The 22,949-nt window shown below is 38.2% G+C and overlaps 1 protein-coding gene across 8 annotated transcripts in view; it reads left to right on the top strand.

The window, feature by feature from the left end:
- CTNND2 (catenin delta 2) overlaps positions 1-22,949 on the top strand; it is a 1,082,982-nt gene that overhangs the window by 424,347 nt on the left and 635,686 nt on the right. For all 8 annotated transcript variants that reach the window (XM_063451948.1, XM_063451945.1, XM_063451947.1 and 5 more), the window contains exon 3: positions 11,980-12,092. In XM_063451948.1, the coding sequence (XP_063308018.1) occupies positions 11,980-12,092 (113 nt within the window). The remainder of the gene's footprint in view (positions 1-11,979; positions 12,093-22,949) is intronic.

Raw genomic sequence — 22,949 nt, 5'->3', positions numbered from 1 at the left:
AAAATAGTGTTTTTACTCACCTTTTTTTTCCGACACATTGTGCTGGTCTCCCCTCGACAAGCTTGATGATCTCAGCAAATCCGCACTGACACAGGAAGCACCTCTAGTAACCGTCTGAGTGTCTGTCACTAGAGGTGTCACTAGAAAGCAATGTAAACACTGCCTTTTCTCTGAAAAGTCAGTATTTACATTGAAATGCCTGCAGGCACAGTCTATAGACACCAGAACCACTACATTAAGCTGTGTGTGTGTGCGCCTGCTAGTGAGTGAGCTTGTGTTTGTATGTCAACGAGCTTATGTATATCAGTGAGATTGTTTGTCTATGAGGCTGTGTATCAATGAGCTTGTGTGTGTCAGTGAGATTGTCTGTCTGCATGTGAGTATGCTTATTAATTAAACGTTTTACTCTGAAAGGACCAATATTTTATATTAGAAAAAGCAATATATATTTGATATATATATTACTCAATCATCTGGGGTGGCAAGACATAACCATACATATTACATGCGACAATATATGGCGCAATGACTTATGGGGCTTGCATAGATTTTTTTTCCAGGGCTGATTTGTATCCCCAGTCTGGCCCTGCACCTAATTCACCTTAGAGTAGCATGACATGTCGGGTCCTTAGTCCATGATTAGGGCCCGACATTAGGAGTGGGCCCAGCAGCTTGCTCTGTATGCCGCCGGATATGAGACCCCTCCAGTCTGCAGCTTCCGTGTGTGACCTGCAAATAACTGCAATAACCTGCAAATGTTATAACAATTAGCATAATTGCAAATTAAAGTTGTTTATTGCAAATTATGCTTACAACCAGGGGAGGGCTGGCAGCCATAGGCTTGGGGGGCAAATCCAGTCAAGTGGCCCATTGCACCCCTGAATCAGCTTACCATACATGCCCACCTTTTCCTGGTTTTATAACGGATATAGGTGTAGTCCATGTATCGAGCACGTTTTGCATACATTGATGGGATTACTATCCCATACAGCGTCACCAGGGCTTGACAAATTTAATTGGAATCTAGAAGCCAGCTAAAAAAAGTTAGGAGTAACTCTTAGAGTCAGAGTGACTCTTAATTCTACACCTAGAGATGCATTTATTCAATGCATCTTCATGAGGAGATGCTGATTGTTGCAGCATTGTGTATTGGCACACATGCTTTATAGCCATCCATTGCTTTATTAAAGGCAAGCATTGGATTGGATTGAGATCAAGACTAATGTTCTCAGCCATGGAGGGGCAACAGCCACATTGAGTGCGGAATGGTGTGGTAAAAAAGAGGAGAGTAAAAACACTTTTCCCATGTGATTGAAAGGGGGGGCAGTCACCTAAAATGACACACTTACTGATAGGCGCACACACTTGCTGATTTGACACACACTAACAAATACACACTCACTGACGGGCACACACACACACAGACACACTGTTACAGGCATACTGACTCACACAGACAGACATACTGACACACACACACATACTGACACACACACACACACACATACTGACGCACACAGACATTTAGAATGCACACTGTTGGAGCTATAAATCATTGAACTGTGTATTATTTACTTATTTAATTCTAAAAATGCATCTGTCAAGGAAAACTGATATTATGTAAATTTCTAAAAAGGAAATCCAACTATATAATGAGCGAACCAAATTGTTAACCTAGGTGTAGCTTTTTTTTTATCTTACAATATTTGACCTTAAAAAATATAATTATAGGCATTTTAAAGTATAAAATAATGCTATTAAGAGATCCGAAGACATCAAAATAAACTATGAGATCAAGGGACGAGTGTTTTCAGAATATCTCCAGAGCTCTGAGATTACATTTTTTCCCTAATACATGTTTCACAGTTAAATATTTTTTTTTTATATTAAAGTAGAATTGGGATTAAAGGATCACTATAGGGTCAGGAACACAAACATGTATTCCTGACCCTCTACTGTTAAAACCACCATCTAGTCCCCCTGGGCCCCCCATGCCTCCATAAATATAGCAAAATCTTACTGTATTCAAGCCTGAAGCTGTAACTCTGCATGCTGTTTGCCTCAAAAAAACAAGCTGACATCATCAGAAGTGGTAACCTAATCAAATCACAATGCTTCCCCATAGGATTGACTGAGACTGACAAGATCAGGGGCAGAGCTAGCATGATTCAAACACAGCCGTGGCCAATCAGCATCTCCTCATAGAAATAAATTGAATCAATGAATCTCTGAGGAAAGTTCAGTGTCTGCGTGCATAGGGAGGAGATACTGAATGTTTGGATGCATTTTAGGCAACTATGACCCAGGAAGGATCTCTAACAGCCATGTAAGGAGTGGCCAGTGAAGTTATCACTTGACTGTAATGTAAACACTGCATTTTCTCTGAAAAGACAGGGCTTACAGCAAAAAGTCTGAAGGTAATTATTCTACTCACCAGAACAAGTTCAATAAGCTGTAGTTGTTCTGGTGACTATAGTGTCCCTTTAATGTTTAGTGTTAAGGTACTGCAGTGGTAAAAGAGACAATATGGGCACCCAAACCACTTTATCTTGTTGTTGTTTTCATTGCAGAGTTAAAATGTCTCAAGTGGCTGCCAGACTGAGTTAAACTCAGATATTTTGGGGGCAGGGCCTGACAATCGACCAAGATGGTTGCATAGTGCTGGAGCTCCTCAGGGGAACCTACCTATTCAGCAACAAACTGGCCATAATTGCACTCACTTTGGCCTAAATCCTGCATCGCACCCCACCAACATTCTGATAATTATCAGCCTGCACCTGGAGGTTCCAGACAGTGCCAGATGTACCTGAGGCCTGTGACTAAGCTCAAGGCATAGGAGGCGGCTAATTCTTGGCTTTGACTTGCGGCTAGCGTGCATGCAACCTTGTTCCCCCCTCTGGACCGTCGGGGGATATCTCATCCCCACTGGAATATTGCCAGGTCTCCTGGACAAGCATCACAGCCTAATGCTCACAGCCTATATTTATTTCCCGTACAATAAAAAGTACAGTATTCCTGACATTCCATGATGTGTATACACTTTTTTATTGGCATTAATTCTCATGTAAAATGTTTACATATTCTTGCATGTTATGCTTGGTACCTCTAAAATAAAGAATGTCAAAAATAAAAAAAAACTCAGCTATTTCAATAAAAAGGTCTCGTGGACACTATTTGATTAGCACAGCGTAGCATTTGGCCTCGCATATGCACTTGCCTAACAGTGCTCTCCTATAAGAAAGCATTGGAATGGCTGAGATCATCAAGATTGATGATGTCAGTGAAGGAGCCGGGGCCGCAGTAGAGAGAGCACTATGGTGAGGGAGAAACTATAGCATTGTTGGTACTCCTAACATTATAGTGTTCCTTTAATGTTTACTGCATACATAGTGTAGAGGTTAATGTGTAATGATAATGTGTTGTGGTGATATATGTGTATTGTGTAGGGGGTTAAAGAACTGCAAGGTGCTAAAAATGTGCATTTTACCAGGATAATGGTCTGGATTCAATGAATGTGCTCACGGGAGGTGGCATATCCTTTTTATCCTAGGACATTTATCTGGTATACTGCTTCTTTGAGAGAAGCAGCAATTCTCCAAATGCTCAGCTTGCATGCACATGTGAATATACTTGTTAATAACATTTTATTTAAGAGTTTTTTTTCCCAACAGTTTTGGCCTAAATATTAAAATGTCTCTATGTATGTGAGTAACTATGCTCGGAGTCATGAATAATTTCTCAACACTTTGGCTTTTAAAATAAACTGAAGGTCAGGCAGGAACAAAGCAGCTCCCAGACAAAGGTTGTTGGAGTTACAAAATAACCAGGTTAAGGTCAAACCAGAAAGCCAAGGTTGCTAGAAAATGTAGAGGCTAGAGACCACAAGCAATAGAGGTAAGAGGTGATTCTGAGAACATAAATAAGTTAATTAAGTAGCAGTAAAGGTTGATAGTAACACAATCGACTGAGCATTTTAATAAATAATTTAAACAAACCAAGTTATTGAGAGGGAGTTCACAAAATCATATACACACAGACCTATAAATGCTGCATTGTGGATTACAAATAGCTACAGACTGGCTTAGTCAGCAAGACTAATGACAAGGATGACTTTATACATTTTTCAGAAAAGAAGAAAATTTTAGAGTCTATTCACTATTTATATTACATTGACACTAAAGCTCAATTTTAGTAAAAACTTGGCTATTTTTTCCTCAATCTAGCTAATTTGGTTTCAGTTTGGTAAATTGCAGTGTTTAGTGACAAAACATCTTTGTAGCATGCTGGTAAAGCCATGTTAATGGAGAAAGCTTAATATAAGGATTCATGGCCAGGAAGACATAAGTAACATTTTGTACTTCGACTACAGATACAAGATGATAGATAATATATCAGAATGGACAAGTAGAGGGCACTGCTGTTTAGGTAAATTATATTTATTATATTTAATTATGTGCATATTTTGCTTGCTGATGCCAATTAGTTGGTTTTTTTTTGTTTGGATTTTTTTTGTATGGAATTGCCGAGCTGTTGCTGCTTAACTAAAGGAAAGTTATATAAGAAATTGCTGTAATGAAGCAATTAAAATAAAGCAAATCTTCAGTAGTAACCTGTGGGGAATGATAATGTTTTAGAAATGACATTTCACACAGTAACATATTTGTTAACAAGAACACTTTAATCTGCATTCCTGCCAAATAATATTTTTAGATAAATCATAGGGGATGCATTATCACATAATTGTAGCTATACAGTTTTTAGTTTTTTGATACTGCTTCACACAATCAAAAAAGTTTGGGGATAAGGGAAAACAGATATAATGTTGTTGTTTTTTTTTCCAATGGAGAAGAAAGGATCACAAGGATTATAATATTTGTAAAACTATATGCTTCACAAAAAAAAAAAGGGAATGTTCTCCTTGTGGTAGATTGTTCATGACCTCCGATTACACTGTTTTCTTTTTACTTGTTCTAGAATCTTCTTGTCTAAAGTATGCATGCAACATCTACCAAAAGGAATGGTAGGTGTGGCTCTTCACCTATTGGTGAGGTATCATCGCTTGGACATTTCTGATTGCTGGTGGTGATGGAAACTGTTGTCTTAATGTTTAAATTAGTTTACAGGATTTAGTAACACTCTAGTAGTCAGCCTTAAAACAACACTGTCACCCCCTTCCAATATTTAATGAAACGCTCAGAATTTCACTGAAATTCCAATCCATTCAAATGATATACTGAGGCAAAAGATGGACTATTTTGTCTCAGTATTTTTCCTCCGCGTTACAAAGCCTTGTCATTCCCACATGCCTTGTCATTCCCCCAAGCCATCACTAGTGACAGCTGGAAGAAAATTAAGTTATTTCTATGGAGGATTCCATAGTCTTGCATGATCCTCTATAGACCTCAATGCTGTACGCTCACTTATGCATGACAGTTCAGCACTGATGCAGACTCCTGGTCACTCAGCCGCCAGAAAAACGTTGGGAACAAAATGGAGGCACCTGCAATGGACAGGTTCAGGAAAGTCAATCTCACCTTTCCCTACCTCCCAGACCAATGAAACTCCCCAAAACTGCAGACTTTGACAAAGATCCTTTAAGTGAGTATCCAATGGACATATCTAGGACATATCAATCACCTTAAAAAATTTTTTAACAGGATAACCTCAAAACAATTTCTAATATAATAATACTAATAATCAAGTTTTGAAAGGAAATAGATTTTTTTAAAATAAATTATATGTTAGTCTCTATGGTCTTTCCTGCTTCACTCCCTGCAAGAAGCCAGGAAGACCATAGAGACTAGCGATAGCTTTTCAAATACTGTCTGACCCAATGTGCATGTACATGGCTAAAGGATCCTGTCATAGTAAAGGTACGAATGGGTTTTTCTCATATTGTACACATACTTCATCTAAAAATATATTTCCTTTTAAAAATTGATTATAGGATTATTATATTAAAAAAAATACGCTCAAGCTGACAATTGTCCTTTAACCTAGGTAATAAAAATGTCAATGTTGTGCACAGATTGCTCTTCACAAATAACTATAAGTATCAGTTATGCATATATGCAAATGCTATTTTTTTATATTTATAGATTCTCAATTAAATTTTTATATTATTACTATTTTTATACTATTACTAATATTATTATATTATTATTAGGCAGTTTAAAATAAAGGCCATTTGAAACATTAGTCTTATTTAAAGATTAAAACAATGTGTAACATGCCTCATCTATACTATATATTAGGAGGAAAAACTAGAGTTCTGTATGTTTAATGTCTTCATTGAAGATAACATTTCTGTGATTTAGACTTTTTATGGTCTTGAACCTTATTTTAACATCTGCTATAGATGCTGTGATCAACTGCCTGTTAGATGACAGTGCCAAAATGTTACAATAGGAAAGGGAATTATATGAGGTCCAAAGTGCAGAAGCTATGCATTTGGATCCTCAACGGCCAGCTAAAATCACTGAAATACGACAGTAACACTGACTTTTATCTGAGTGCCAAGGCTTACTGAAACAAGTACACAAAGAATGTATTGGGCAATTCAATCCTGTGTGGGTTATACAAGTAATTTCTCAGGCAGATGTATTTATTTTTTTATATATATTTTGAGTTTTTACTAGTTTCTGGCAAAACAACATTTTCCTGTGATATATGTGAATTTTACATTATGTACATTTTTTAAAATAAATTAGAAAAAGGTTTGCATTTACATTGTGAAAACAATTACCTATAATTTAATCATATTAAATATTTTCTTTGATATATGGCATTGATTTAATAAGGTTTACAAATAATTCAATACTGACAGAAATACTTTCACTATTATTTAAATAAAAAAAAAATCCCATATACTTTAATAGGGATGCTTGTAGATAAATGTAAGCTCATTGAGCAGGCCCCCCCCCCCCCCCCCCTCCTCTGTTGCTGTACTTCCAGTTGTCTGGTTACAATTACATGTCTGTTAGTCCACCCATTGTACAGTGCTACAGAATCTGATGGCGCTATATAAATAATAAAATAATAATAATAAATCATTTGGTAAGTTTTTCCAACAGTATGGAATCATATGGAAAGCCTATTAAACCAAGACCTATGAGTAGTATTTTTCTAAATTCAATAAGTTCTGTTTGCATATGTGTTGTAATTTCTTGAACTATTTTAGCTTATAAATCTTCATTCAGAAATCCCAGTCTTGGTTGAAACATGATGTCCTAATTAGGTCAAGGTTTAGGATTTCCAACACAAAAGCTCACTTACTCCATTGCTCCATTTTGTTCTAAAATATACAGTTATGTTCATGAATTATAAAACTATAGTCAATAAAACACAAATGATTTACTAAATGTGTTACCTACCAACCAGAGGAACCTACGGTTTTCTAATTTAGCATTGGCACAAAATAGTGACAGCCATTGGCTGCTCACTCAACATGCTGTGTGTGAGAGGGGGCTTATCGGGAGAGATGTGGAAAGAGGGCTGGATGTGATTGAATTATGGGGTTAGGGAAATGTGATTGGGGCTGGGATGACAATATTAATTCTATTTGGGGCTTGAGTTGATGATATTATGCAATTGGGGCAGGGGTGTTGAGGGGATTACTTGACTTGGAAATGTGGACATTATGGGGCTCCTAGAGACCTCACCTCACCTACATATAAAACCACCTCTGATTGTATGTTTAGGTGTTTAAACATAATACACCAGTAATACATTAAATACTACTTTTAATTCTTACCTGTGTACTAAAATGTGTTGGATTCTGTATGTCACTTTGGAGAAACTAGTGTACTAGATTTTAAGCAACATGTCCCCTCCCCCCTGTTGTTTGAAACCACCCACCCGAAGCACATGGGTGGGGTGGCAATGGCATGTCCCCCAAATCTATTAAATAATGGCCCCCACAAATGGCCAATGAGAGTAGCAATTTAGTTTCCCCTCTGGTTAATTTTTATAGCCCTCGCTCAGTGCTCATGGATGGGACTGAGAGGAACATTAATATGCACCCTCATACCTGATGGGTATGGATTTCCAGGGGGCACGGCCAGCGCTGTGGCCCTTTACAACGCAGCCAGGCCCCCTGTGATGAGATCACTGCTGGGAGAAAGTGACTGCCCCGGTCACTCATCCCAGCTATCAGAGAGCTGCGCAGGAGGAAGGAGAGGGAGTCAGAGTGGGAACTCTGACTCCCATCAACCTGAGCCACCACTGGACCCCACGGAAAGTCACCCTCCTGCACCCAAAAGGTAGGAAACAGGAGGGTGACTTAAACATTTTGTATATGTGTGTGTGTGTGTGTGTGTTTGTTTGTGTGTGTGTGTGTGTGTGTGTCTGTGTGTTTGTGTGTGTGTGTGTGTCTGTCTGTCTGTCTGTCTGTCTGTCTGTATGTATGTATGTATGTATGTATGTATGTATGTGTCTGTTATTTATTCATTTTAAACATTTTAATGTGGTCCCTGGCTATCATGCAGTGGACAGCAGCCACCCACACATTAACCATTGTGACACAGAAGGGTTTTGGTTTTTCTGACAAATGGATGTAATGTGATTTGTCCAAACTAAGAGAAAGTCTAGGAAAATCCTTCCAGTAGCGTTGTGCTGCCACTGGGCAAACAGACATACTATATAAGTTGAAACTGAGAAATGTTACCTTATTTTAGCCTTTGTTTAGATATGGATGCATGCATCTAGCTCTTATTAAGTTGAAAGTGCTATATACAATGACTTATCAAAGTATACTACGAATTACAAATACCAATCTGTAACATTGGTGTAATGGTGTTTCATGTAGATTTTAGTTTGCGTAAAATACTGTTCTGTGCGGATATCTCTATCTCTATTCTCAGAGCAGCTGTCTAGATGAAAAACATAATGATGGAAAGAAATATTTAATTATGTATTACACTTGAGTAACATTACTACAGCTGTCCCTCTTTGTGTCACACCTCTAGACTGGAAGACTGAGTATAGGGGAAAGTGCTGTACCAGTATGCCTTTATCAAGCTTTTCATAATATCCTTTTAAAATATCCTTTATGCATTCTCACTTGTGTGACATATTTTACTAAGGATTTATAATATCTAACGGGTTACAGGGAAAGCTATATATACATTTTAAATTATTAATCGCAAAACTTTAGAATCAGTATGATCCTTGTAAAAGTATTTAGATGTATCACTAGCTATGTCAAATGGCTGCATTGAAAATGGTATTGTGTGCTGACATGTTGTTCAGCATTATGTATTATTTTAACATAAATATAAATTAATTATAATAAACAAACAACACAATGTCTATAAGAGAAATTATAAATGTAACTTAGTATTACTAATATTACATCAACATTCCTATACCTTCGCTCTTCTACCCTCCACAAGGACTTGGAAATGCTTCTACTTTTCCTCCTCTTTCCTCATGCTCTGTGTTCGTGTCTATCGTTTAAGCCGTCATTCATTTTTCTAATTCAGAAGATTTAATCAGAGCGGACAAACACTAAGGGTTTTTAAGCAGGTCAACTTTAGGCAGAAAACACTAGGTACAGGGATACCTCTATAACCCACAAAATATAGACAAGTTACACAGAAACAAATAAATAATGGGAGAAAAAACATAAAAAATAGGTACAATCCAAATTATCTTCTAATGACTTTGATTCTTATGCAGTTTGGTTCTTCCTCATTTGGTACATGTAAAAAGTAAAAGAGAAAAAATGATAATGTAGTATACTATTCAATATTGTGGATGGATAACAAACAACAAAGTGCATATGTGCCCCCTCACATGATATAGTGCTTTCATTCAAGTTCTAGTAATTGTCCCAACTGGTGTATATAAATGTAAATTTGATAGCTCTGGTGAAGATTATGCAATGAGAAGACAAAATCCAGTAGTTTGGTATTAATAATGGAAACATTTCACCACATTGCTAAACCGTGTACCTACACGAACAGCTTTGTTCACATAATGTTACTATCTGCCTTGTTGCACCATTTTGTCGATCCTTGACTAATCCTACTTAACAAGACCATATGTCATACCAGCAAGATCAATCTGATGTTATTCTAATGTTAAACTATACCTTTTATAAAAACAAAAAAGTGCTGTTCATCTGACATGTAATATATGCTGCTGGATAATCTTTACTGTTGCCAATTACAATGTCTATGTAAACCTGTAAGTTAATGCAAAGCACTACAAAAATAAAGAATTTAAAAAAAAAAATAATGGAAACATTAATTTTTAAAAAAAAGGAAAAAATGATAACTACTTGATGAAGAGATTAATTAATGAATTAACTAATTAATTAATTAACTAATTAAAGTATACACTATTTCCAAACACAGACAACCAAGAGTACAAACACAATGATGTACTAATTTAAAGTTAAAAAAAATACATTTCAATTAAACATAGACACATTTTACAGTGCAGAAGGTTAAATGCTGAATTTGATCTATTTAATTTCCTTTTAAATAATGTTTTTTTTTTATAAAATATTTTTTAAAAAATGTCCCTCCTTATATATTTTAACTTATTTCGCTTTAATATAATCTCAATTGTATTTATTATTATTTTTTTTATTGACATTTTTTATTAATGCATCTTGCACAGGTCATGATCTTTGTAGGAGATTTAACATACCTCGCGTCACGCATGATTGTGAGTCCAAACAAAAGAAATGCGTATATATAAGATCACATAAACATCAGCAATATCTTGGTGACAAAGATATTCTATATGTAAGATATGAGAAATTCATGAGAAGTACAGATGTATAACTTTTTTGTTGTGCAACAAAAAAGGGTTCCAACCGGGGATCTGGGAGGAGGGGGAAGAACAGACTAACACAAGCCAAAAACGTGTGGGTGGGAAGTATAGGTGGGGGGGGAGGGGTACCATCAGTTACTATGTTGCAATACATTATCAATGTAAATAAAAATGGCAAGATTAAATCAATGCATCTCTATGAGGAAAATTCAGCATCTCCATGCAGAGCGTAGAGAGGGGGAACGTCAGATCTGCTTTTTCAGCAGCACTGACCCAGGAAGCACCTCCAGTGGCAATCTAAGGAGTGGCCACTTGGAGGTGTCCCTATAGGCAATGTAAACACTGCCTCTTCTCTGAAAAGTGAAGAATTTTCTGAAAAGGCAGTGTTTACATGAAAAAAGGGAAGGGAACTATTATACTCACCAGAACAACTACATTAAGCTGTGGTTGTTCTGGTGACTATAGTGTCCCTTTAAATATTACTAAAATGTTATTTATTTACCTTGTTATTAAGAGTTGATGATTTGTGATACTACTGTCCCATAGTCCACCATTAGTCATATACAGATAAGAACCGAAAAGTATCCAAATGTTTTTGTTTGTTTTTTTCAATTTAATGTTTATTGATTTTCTTTTGTTCAAAAAACAAACAGATCAATATAATACATACGTTCACACCCAAGCATCATTTTAAGAGTAAAAATCTGAACAATACTTTGTAAATGTCATTGTCGTGGTTTCAATTAAACTTCCTTTGAGACCATATTGTCATGTTCACTACATTGGAAATTATTGCTCAAAAACACAAACTGGAAATATAGCTGAGATGGAAATGTTTCCAATTTGACTGTTTTAGCCTAAAATTTGCAATTTCCTAGTCAAACTTTCACAACTCCCACTTTAGTAAATAAATCACCTGACTACATTGATTTCTATGAGAACAACATGTGCATCGCAGTGAACATTTATCACCCACAGCAAAAGTGATGTAAAGAGATTAAAATTCTTGAACATATCTTCACAGTTTGTGTGATTTATTAGCATTATAGTAGAGCATGGCATCATTTTGCACACAAGGCATCTAATGCAGCCAGGGCATTATTATAAGGGAATGCAAATGAGTTCTACTAATAATTCAGAATCTTTTCTTGGCAGTTTATTTAATGTAAAGTAATTTAAATCTTTTTCTTGTTTCAGGAGCTGCAATTTGAAAGACTGACTCGAGAACTTGAGGCTGAACGACAGATTGTTGCAAGCCAATTAGAGAGATGCAAGCTTGAATCCGAAACCGGCAGTATGAGTAGCATCAGGTATTTCTGCCATTAGCTGGGACATCTTTTGGCTTTCTTCTTTACTCAGAATAGTATATTGTTTGTTAGAATCTTTAAATTAATTGAGAGTGTGTTTAGCTGTTTACCTTCTTTCTTACAATATAAACATTGCTCATGTAATTGAATTTTGCATGTTTAAAGGGTCACTCCGGACCCCCAAAACAATTTAGCTTGCTGGAGTGATTTATGTGTGAAGCGTGTCCTCTTCTTTTTCATTTTGTAAAAAGTACAGATTTCAATAGAAATTGACATTTTTATAAATAAACCTTGTTACACCACCCTGGCTGTTGATCAGACATCTGGTGCTGTTACTTCCTGTTTGTTTAGCTCAGTGAAGCAAAACTCAAGAGGCAACAATTGTCGAGAGCACCTGCCTTGCAAAGACTTCTCATTGAGCTCCATTGGGAAGTCTGTGATTGGACAGCCACAGAAAGTCTGGTAATATGCAGCCTTTTTAAAGCTGTTTTGAGATATAACAGCAATAAAATTATACACAATTATTTTTTTTTTTTAAATCTTTATTTTTTTTCATTTGTTTTAAACATTTAACAAATTGCAATACTAGTAATTTGTGCTTCTATAATCGATATTCAATTCATACAAATTTTACATATACGATGAAGACCTCTATAGAATATAAAATCTAACATTACATAACTAATAATACATATATTATACAAATCTACAATATAACACAAGACAACATTGCAGCATAATTGGAAGTTTTGAAAGTTTTCTTTAAGTAGGGTAGGAGGAGCTTTAAATTTGGCTCATATATTTTCAATGTTCAAGGTATACACAATTTGGCTAATATTACTTCCAATTAATAGAGATTTACTTATCTAATATTTCCTCTATTAATCAATTCTGAACATTTCAACCAAACAGATACTTTTTTACTTAGTTTTTGTTTACTCAACATCAACTCCATTTTTATCTGAAACTCTAGTTGTTTTTTTACTTTCTTCCAAGGGACCTCTAGATCTTTTTTCCACCATCTCGCAACAACTATTTTAATAGCTAAAAAAAGATGTAAAAGAATTAATTTTAATTCATACGACATAGGTAGCCAATTTAAATGTAACAAAACGACTTCTGGGGAAATTTTCAACTTGAGTTTTAGATCTTTGGACATAAACTTTTGTGTTGCCAACCAAAGATTTCTCAGTTTATGACAATCCCACCAAATATGTCTAAAATTACCTCTTGCATATCTACATCTCCAGCAAACAGGAGTTATTGAGGGATATATTTTATTTAATTTATCCTGTACTAAGTACCATCTGTTTAGATTTAGAACTTTAAAGTGTGTTTCTAACAAATTTAGTGAATGTATGTTCTTCATAACATCCATCATTGAGGAACCCCGAAATTATACACAATTAAAGGACAATTGTCACCTCAAAACTATTTCTAATATAATAATCCTTAAATCAAGTTTTGAAAGGAAACATTTTTTTAAACTAAAGGTATTTAAAATATTTTCATGTTTTTCATATGTAAAAAATAAAAATAAAAAACATCACCTTTAGTACATGACATAATATTTCAAGCATAAACAAGCACCTTGGGTCATACAGTGTTTGAAAACCAACAGTTAGTCTCTGTGTTCTTCCTTGTTTAACTCCATGTACAGTATAATAATATGAATATTAAGTGTACAATGGCTCTAGACAAAAATCTAAAAATAATAAATGTAAAAAGTGAAGAGTTGTAAATTAAAGTGCTATAAAGTAAGGTGCATATATATATATATATATATATATATATATATATATATATATATATATATATATCTTAATTGGTTGGAGCACGTAGAAGGCACTGAATATAGCAATGTTATCTGTACCAATGTTTTTCAACTTTTTACTGAGAAGTACCCCTGCTTGTCAAAAATAAATATCAAATTACTCCAGCCTTGAGAAAGTAATTTCTAATGATTTAAATTCCAAATGAAACATGTAGACATCAATATAAAAGTTAATCCTATATTGGAGAACAAGCCCCATATCTGAAGTATAAAAGTCACAAAATAAAAATATAATATACTGAGACACACACACTTTTAAATACAGAGGACATGGACATGCACAGTTACACACAGAGGACATTGATACCCCTACAGTTTCACACAGATGACACTGACACACACAGTTGCACACAGAGTACACTAAAACACACATTTACACACAGAGAAAACTGACAAAAACACATGTACACACAGAGGACACACTCACTGACAGACACACTCTCACTGATTTGACATACATTGACAGACACACTTACTGACACACACATTCACTGACAGACACACACTCACTAGCAGACACACACACACATTTACACATAGAGGACACTGACACACACATATACTCACAGAGGACACTGATGCACAGACACATTTACACACAGAGGACACTGTGCCCCCACCCTCAGGGTCCCACTCTCGTGGCGCTGAAGGGGGTGGAAGGGGTTAATCCCTTACCTTTTTTCCAGCGCCGGGCTCCTTCGGCGCTGGGACTCTCCTCCCTCTTCTGATGTCATCGGCTGAATGTGCATGCGCGGCAAGAGCCACGCGCGCATTCAGCCAGTCTCATAGGAAAGCATTCTCAATGCTTTCCTATGGACGCTGGTGTCTTCTCACTGTGAAAATCAAGGAGACAGCCACTAGAGGCTGGATTAACCCATAAGTAAACATAGCAGTTTCTCTGAAACTGCTATGTTTACAGCAGAAAGGGTTAATCCTAGATGGACCAGGCACCCAGACAACTTCATTAAGCTGAAGTGGTCTGGGTGCCTATAGTGGTCCTTTAACCCCTTAAGGACACATGACATGTCTGACACGTCGTGATTCCATTTTATTCCAGAAGTTTGGTCCTTAAGGGGTTAAGGGTTGTTTTTGCAACTCACATGCTTGCTGTTTCATTTGCAAGGCTCTTTTAAGCCATAGTTAACTGTTTACTGAATAAACCGTTATATAATGTAGCCAAAACATTGATCATGTAAATTACATTTTAAAGTGGAATATTAATTCTACTCCAATTTGCACACATGCATTTTAAAAAATTAACACCCTTTTTCAATGTAATTTACATATTAAGTATCAAAAATATGCATATTTTTGAGTATTCTACATACTAGAGCTGGGGTAGGCAATCTTCATCACCCCAGATGTTGTAGACTACATCTCCCATGATGCTTTGCCAGCATTATGGCTGTACGAGTATTATGGAAGATGCAGCTCATAGCATCTGGAGTGCTGATGGTTGCCTACCCATGTGCTGGCATTGAACATTTAAGTGCTCATAATAAAAAGCCTGTAGTGATTTATTTACTGGGGTTTATTACTTAATAATTCCAATATATGAACTCAGCTTGGATTTATAACACCTGTTATTGCTTACTCAGATATGCAATTATTGTAGAATGGGGTGACCTGCATAGCAGATATTCTGTAATAGTCAAATTGTGGCAAGGATTACCCAATCATAGGGAATTGGGAAACTAGAAGAGTTTATGGGGTTGAATACAAACAACTAAATTTACTTACTTTTTTACTGACTCTATTTCTAGAAAAAGGTCTTTATATTAGTAATAAAAGAGCTTACACTATTTAGACATTCCTAACTGGCACAGAAGAATGTGAAAAGCAGGTGCAGCTCTGCTCAAGCCAATACTAATAATGAACCTGTAAAATTCAGTGATAATTGCTGGCACACTGGCTGTCTAATTTTATTTTTACCTTTCTAATGAACAGTTTTGACTCACAGTGCCCGTTATCCACAACACCCACATACATCTATTATTTTTTCACAAGGTATTGTTTCTTCGTAATGGGCTTTTGGTGCTGGGAAATTAACCAGCAAAAAATAAATAAATTAAAAAGAAATAAATTTTATATACACGTATATACAAAATCAAATGCTGTTGACTAAAATAGTAAAATTCATTAAGCCAGAAAAGCTAAAAGGTAGATTCTTAGCAACTCGGATGATGTTAAAGACTGACAAAGCATTATGGAAGATGAAGTTCTACAACAACTAAGGATCTTCATTTTGGCCACCATTGCTGTTTGTCACTGAAAAATACTCTCTTATGATGAAATGGGCTGTATTATAAAAACAGGACGTACTGTTTAGACAAAAGATTTTTACTACAGCTTTGCACATAAATTGTATATATGTATATGTATATATATATATATATATATATATATATATAGAAGGCGTTATGCCTGAAATTGTGGGAGGGATTTCAAGCCTATTTAAACCCTGCGTTCCCCCCACTCACCTGTCTGCGACGATTTCGGAAATTCCTCTTCCGGGTGTCGCAGACCTCTGACGTCATTTCCGCCTCGACACGAGTACGCGTTCGTCAGCGTTCAGCAAGTTTTCCAATCGTGAGTACTTTTCAAACGCAGTTCGGATTTTGCATTTACTTTCACGCTTCGGCTCTGGCCCACTTTGTGGCATCCTCGGCGGTCTGTGTCTCTTGGTGTTTCTGATAACACATGTTTTTATTGTGTATTGACTCGTGTTTGTTGCGTGCCGGCACATCCTGCAGTGCTGTGCGGGTTGAGGATGTTCTTTCACTGTGCAATTGTGTTTGCGTGGTTGTGCTGCTGTGCTGTGCTGTGCAGGGTACACCGTCGTGGGTTGGAGTGCTGTCGTGCACTCGTTCATGCCGCTCCTTTGCCGCGCTGTGATTTTTAGTGCTGCACACGACCCAACTGTCTTGGATTTTGTAAGACATATATATGGGGACAGGGCACAAATAGGATGACATTACAGGATGAATGATAGCCCTCTGAGGGCACTTAGTCCAATCACATGGAGAACGTCCCTGAAATTGAGGGCCTTATTCACTAAATAACGACCAAAATAACCACGTTACAAAAGTGCAGCATTTGATCTTGTTTGCGTATGGATGTAAATCAGCTGTCAGTTCGCACTAATTTACCATTTTACTAACCCTTTCGTGTTTGTGCAGCATGTAATGAATTCTGGGAGAGGAAAGGGGGACATCATTAAAATGTTCATTTGACGCCAATTGTCTCAGCTGTGAAATTGCAACTTCAAACGTATCGCAGAACCTCCGTGAGTCCTTTTTAATTGGAATTTACCGAACATTAAAAACAATATAGAAACAGAGCTAGAGTCTGTTTTCAGCAATATTTCGCTTTTCCATCCATTGACGTCTTAACGGCATGGCGTACAGTCCCCCCTATTCAGCTTAGTCCTAGCAGTTTTTGTACTGCCATCCTTGGTTTGGGCAAAACCCTTCTAAAATGCCGCCAGCTTGGGAGAGGTATTACCCCGTCAGGGCCCCACACACAACCCCGACTGTCTTAGAGCGGAACTGAACTAACACAGGTCTATCGCGACCAACTCCTATGCACTACGACCACGCACACATGAACGGCACTGAATCACATCACCCAGCCTCAGCAATCACGATGGCACAGAACCCCTACCCCATGGCAATCAACTGAACCACTAGTCCTCACCTTCATTTAATTAAACCATGCTGTATTTAAATCGTTGTTTGCATTTTATAACACAAATGTCCTATCAACCTTTATGCCATACCGAATTTTATATTCCTGGAATGGTCAGTCTTACACTGGCATTGTATGTTACCACATTCTTCGCATGAAAAAATAAAGTTAAAAAAAAAAAAAAAAAAAAAAAAAAAATTAAATGAATACATTTTTTGCTAATTTAATAATTGTCATTATATTGATATTATATCCCTGATGTTCACGTACGCACACATACGCAGATATAAACACTGATGTACTGATATGCAGTGACGCGTATTGACGGTTACAGTAATTTGCCAGCTCGCTGGTTATGGCTGAATTTTTGGATAATTGGCTATTCTGACTTTCTTTACCCTGCTCATCGTTGTGAGGGTCTTTTGAAGCGATGTATGTACACAGCAAACGAAGCATTGTCGGTTCCAGCCCTAATTCATCCTCAGTCAGCACGGCAATTTGCGTTACGTGTAAAACCCGGCGTACTCCTACGCAGACAAGCACTTGCGTTATTGGACAAATGCGTCTACTTTCATATTGCAGTTCTGGGGAGCGAGCCTCGGCTAAGGCACGTACGCATTTAACAATACTACGAACATATATGTATTACGACAACTGATATACACGTTTTATTCGTATTGCATTTCGACTCCAGGCCACGGTCTGGCACCACGAGCCCCGAGGGCCACACATACGATCATACACGCATTCTAGTTCATACGTCCCGACCATCCGGACCCCACATGCTCGCTGGGCACTCCAGTTTCGCTCAGAACGTACGATCCTACCTCATCGCTACCCACGTTTCGCTCTGTAGCATGTCCTCTCTCACTACCCGACCTTCCATCTTAGTTAGCAACTGCTGGCTGTTAGGTTCCTAGGTGTCCACTAGTTGTTATTCCCTCTGGCTTCTTCGCCATAGGTTAGTGGTCCCGCGAGGCCAACACCCATCCTCGTACTCGGAGGTACTATGCCCCTCGGGCCAAATCATAGTTAGTCGCCTCGCATTGTGGCATAGAGAGGGCCTCATCCGTCACTCCCATTCTATCTTATGTTTAACCGTCACCGAGAGGCCAACACCCCGCCACCTCATTCAGTGGCCACGCTACCCCCTCGCCCCAACGCATAGATAGAGCCTCTCAAGCCGCTTGGCAACTAGCAGGGCCTCACCTGTCACCAACCTAGTGTAATCGTTTCGCCGCATCGCGGCACTAGCTAGTCAGCCAGCACGCACGCACTCACGCTCGCGCTCCTAGTAAGCTGGGGGGGGGGGCGGCACACCCCAGACCCGTCAAGCATAGTCACTATGTTTTAGATCCCTTAACCGCTTCAGGTATCCTAGCGCTTTATTTCCCGCCTTAGGTTCGATTGTGCGTTACATACTCCTACATTGATGCAAAACGGTATTTCAGACCTATCTTACTCGGCTACTCCGGTGCTTTCTATACGTTATCTCTTACGGGCAATGGGTCTGCTAGACGCTTAGTGCTAAGCTGTTCGAGGATACCTGTGTATATATGGTTGTATATATTTATATATACATATATATGTTACCCCAACCTGTCGCTCGCTGGCGATCCTTAGGTACCACATACACTACGTGCCCAGTCCAAGCTTGGAGACTCCAAGACCAGCGGTTCCTCCAACAACGTGTTTCGGGCATCTCTTGCTTATATTCAGTCGAATTGGTATGTTGGGTCTCACGTTGCCCTCCGCATTGCACGTCGTCCAGATTTGGCCTTGTATCGGACCATCGTCGGGTCCTCCAGGCGCTGACGCGACGTACAGTGACTGCTTCTGGACTCATGTATCACGGATATACCGTTTTTTTTGTTCACAACGTTTTGGCGGCACTTTGGTACGCTGTGTTCTCAATTACCGTTTATCGACTCATACTATCACTCAGTTTTCACGTCGGCGTCGCTTATACGAGCTATGCAGGACAAGCTTTAGCGATCTGATCGGACCAGGTGAACGGAATTCCCACCCGTTTCATATCGTACACCGAGGCATCACTCCGCCTCCATTTTTGGCCAAACTAATATTATTCGAATCCTCATCTGCTAATTAGGGACTTGCCTGCACGCCCGACATTCACGGGGTCCTCCATGCGCAGTCATTTCATTCGTCACGCATTTGTTGTCGATCACGCTTCTCTTTATGTAAGCTTAAGTAGCTCATCGGGAGTTACTTTCGGTCATGCTGGATGTTCTGATTCAAGACGTAACACCTCATGCATCCTGTAGTTCAATCCTTTACGTTCTCATGCCTACCAAGTAACCGCTATAGGGTACTTACTATACGAACACATATCGTCTTCAAATTTTGTCAAAGCTCCTCTTCAGGTTCCTCCCTCGCGCAAACTTTTCCCTACGGTGGGTCACGGTTTTGCATTCTATTCTTCGTTTCACGTCACGGCAGTTTCTTCAGGCGCCTGTTATAGTCCTTTTTCGCTATGGTTTAATGCAGGTAATCGCACGTGTTCGGTCAGGTTAATCACTTTTCCACAAGAGGTTATACCCTGCCACGCTTAGATGGTACAAGTCCACATGGCCTAAATCGTAGGTAGGGCTTCTCTCAAACACAGGGCTACTGGCACGGCCTCAACTCTTACGGGATAGTCCTTATCTTCACCTATTGGTTCCCATTAGCTAGCAGCTCTACTACACAAGAAAGCTCAATGAGCTTCTGAGTTTTGCATAATTTAAACCTATTACGTTTCCTTCCTCCTCACAGCACGCTACAAGAAATAGCTCCAGGGATCGTATTATCTTTATAAACGCTAACCCTGACGTCTCAAGTTTCCCTGCAGTTTCCTCCGCTTTAGCCACTTCCGAAGTCCTGATGTCGGACCTTGCTTAAACGTAACGGTTGAGATAAAAGAACACGCAGTCCAGATTTCCTCTGCAGGTCAAAAAAGGTATCAATCATGCCTGTAGTTAGAGTCTATGCAGGTAAGATTTGTCCACTAATACTAAGCAAACGTACTCTACGGCTTTCGATATGTGTAAGTATCGTACATGGTTTCAAGATGCTAAATGCGTTCCGATTATAATGGTTGCACGTACAATTTTTGCCACATCTCTCAAACAGTTCATGCTATACATTCGCTCCTTGTTTGTTAGTCTTGGCCTCAATCCAAAGTTCCTTCTCGGTACATTCGTTCCGTGTTAGGGCCGCCACAGCAGCCTCAAGTCATCCAGTTCCAACTCTTCTTGTAGAGAAGATGGGTCGCCGGTAGTCCTCGGCATACAACCGGTTCATTCCAAATCCAGAAAGAAATCAGGCTCGCTTTCTATAATATGTCTAAGTGATTTGTTATGTCTAATAAATGTCACACACTTTTTGGCCCTCTTTTGCAGGCCTAACCTCACGTCGGTTTCGGCACACCTCAACCGACTCTCATATATTTAAATTACACACAGTTTTAATGTGCGCCCCTTCCATAATCCCGTACACAAATAGAAGGCGTTATGCCTGAAATTGTGGGAGGGATTTCAAGCCTATTTAAACCCTGCGTTCCCCCCACTCACCTGTCTGCGACGATTTCGGAAATTCCCTCCCACCACACCCCTTTTCATATATCATTATACCTGGGTGGGCCCTCTTTTGCAGGCCTAACCTCACGTCGGTTTCGGCACACCTCAACCGACTCTCATATATTTAAATTACACACAGTTTTAATGTGCGCCCCTTCCATAATCCCGTACACAAATATATAAAACATTTCAAGTGTAATTTTAGACTGGCAATTTTAATGCTATCCAGTGGTGTTTTTTCCATATCTTTGGGGTTTTTTCCAAGTCAAAAAGTTTTTTAGAAGTTAGCCACGGTTCAGCTTGACTGAATTTTAGTACTGAAAGAAATTCGGAAAGACCATCATGATAAGAGGCATTTTTGCAATGTCAATTTTAAAATTGCCAAAATTAGATTATTATATAGCTGGATTAACAAAAAAACATAGTAAAAGCAATGCTTTTTATAATGATTGATTGTAATCGTTTGCTTTTTGCTATCTTGTATTAATGAAAAATGGGGAGTAAGAGTCATTTAATTTGAAAAAAGGGATTTCTTATAAAATGGATAGAAAGCAATTTCCACCCTGAGAAAAGCAAAGCTTTCCCACATGTCCTGTGTCAGTGTGACAGACAGTGCCCTAGCAGCAGCAGGAGTAATTTAAAAAAAAATCCTATTATTCAAATTAAAGGGATACTATAGGTACCACAACAACTTGAGCTTAATGGAGGGGTTTTGGTGTATAAATCATGCCTCTGCAGTCTCACTGCTCAATTATCTACCATTTAGAAGTTAAATCCCTTTGTTTATGGAGCCTAGTGACACCTGCCCTGCATTTGACCTACACAGTCTCCCTCCACATTTCCTGTAAGAAAATATCTAATGGTACAATTTATTTATTGCACAATCTGTTTAATTTAGAATTTCTTATCTGCTGCTCTGTTAATAACCTGCTTGAAGATTTTGTTTCTGCTGACCACTGAAAGGAGTTGGGGCCCACTATTAAACCCCAAGTAAGAGGCCAAACCACTCTAACATGGTTTGACTGCTTGCAATGGGGGAGTGCCAGAGCACTCCTGGCTCCATATAGTAAAAACAAAAGAAAAAAAAGTTACCTGCGCTCTCTCCTCAATCCCTATGTATATTTAAAGAAATGGAAGTCATTTAGTTACTCCAATAGCCACTGGAGGGAATGCCCACCTGCCAACGTCAAGGCAGTCCCCCCTAAACTCCCCTAGGGGGTTCTACCTTGACGTTGGCAGGCGGGCATTCCCTCCAGTGGCCACTGGAGTAACTAAATGACCTCCATATGTTTAAATATACATAGGGATTGAGGAGAGAGCGCAGGTAACTTTTTTTCCTTGGTTTTTACTATATGTATTGGAGCTGATGTGTACGGTGGTCGTTGCTTCCGCCCAGGAGTGATGGGAGTGAGCGCATGACTTTTATTTTTGTATTTGCACTCCTGGCTCCATAGCTACTATGGCAAGCTGTAGTGGTTTTGATGCTTGGGATGTTCCTTTAACTGTAGTTACTAATACAAAATGTCTTTATTAATGAAAATGTTTTTAGTATTAATTTTATTTTTCACCCCTTCTTCTCGTTTGGCATTTTTAAACAAACCTTAAAGGGACAATATAAGCTTGAAAGTCACTACATTTTAATGTAATTGTTTTGATGCATAGATGTCATTTTTTGGCAAAACTATACATGGCTATTTCTCAGAAGCTGCGATGCTTACATTTGGACACAACCTTGTCTGAGATTTGAGCAAGAACCCACCT

Source organism: Pelobates fuscus, chromosome 4 (genome assembly GCF_036172605.1).
Source record: "Pelobates fuscus isolate aPelFus1 chromosome 4, aPelFus1.pri, whole genome shotgun sequence".
Classification (NCBI taxonomy): domain Eukaryota; kingdom Metazoa; phylum Chordata; class Amphibia; order Anura; family Pelobatidae; genus Pelobates; species Pelobates fuscus.
This window is presented reverse-complemented; position numbering and strand designations above follow the sequence as displayed.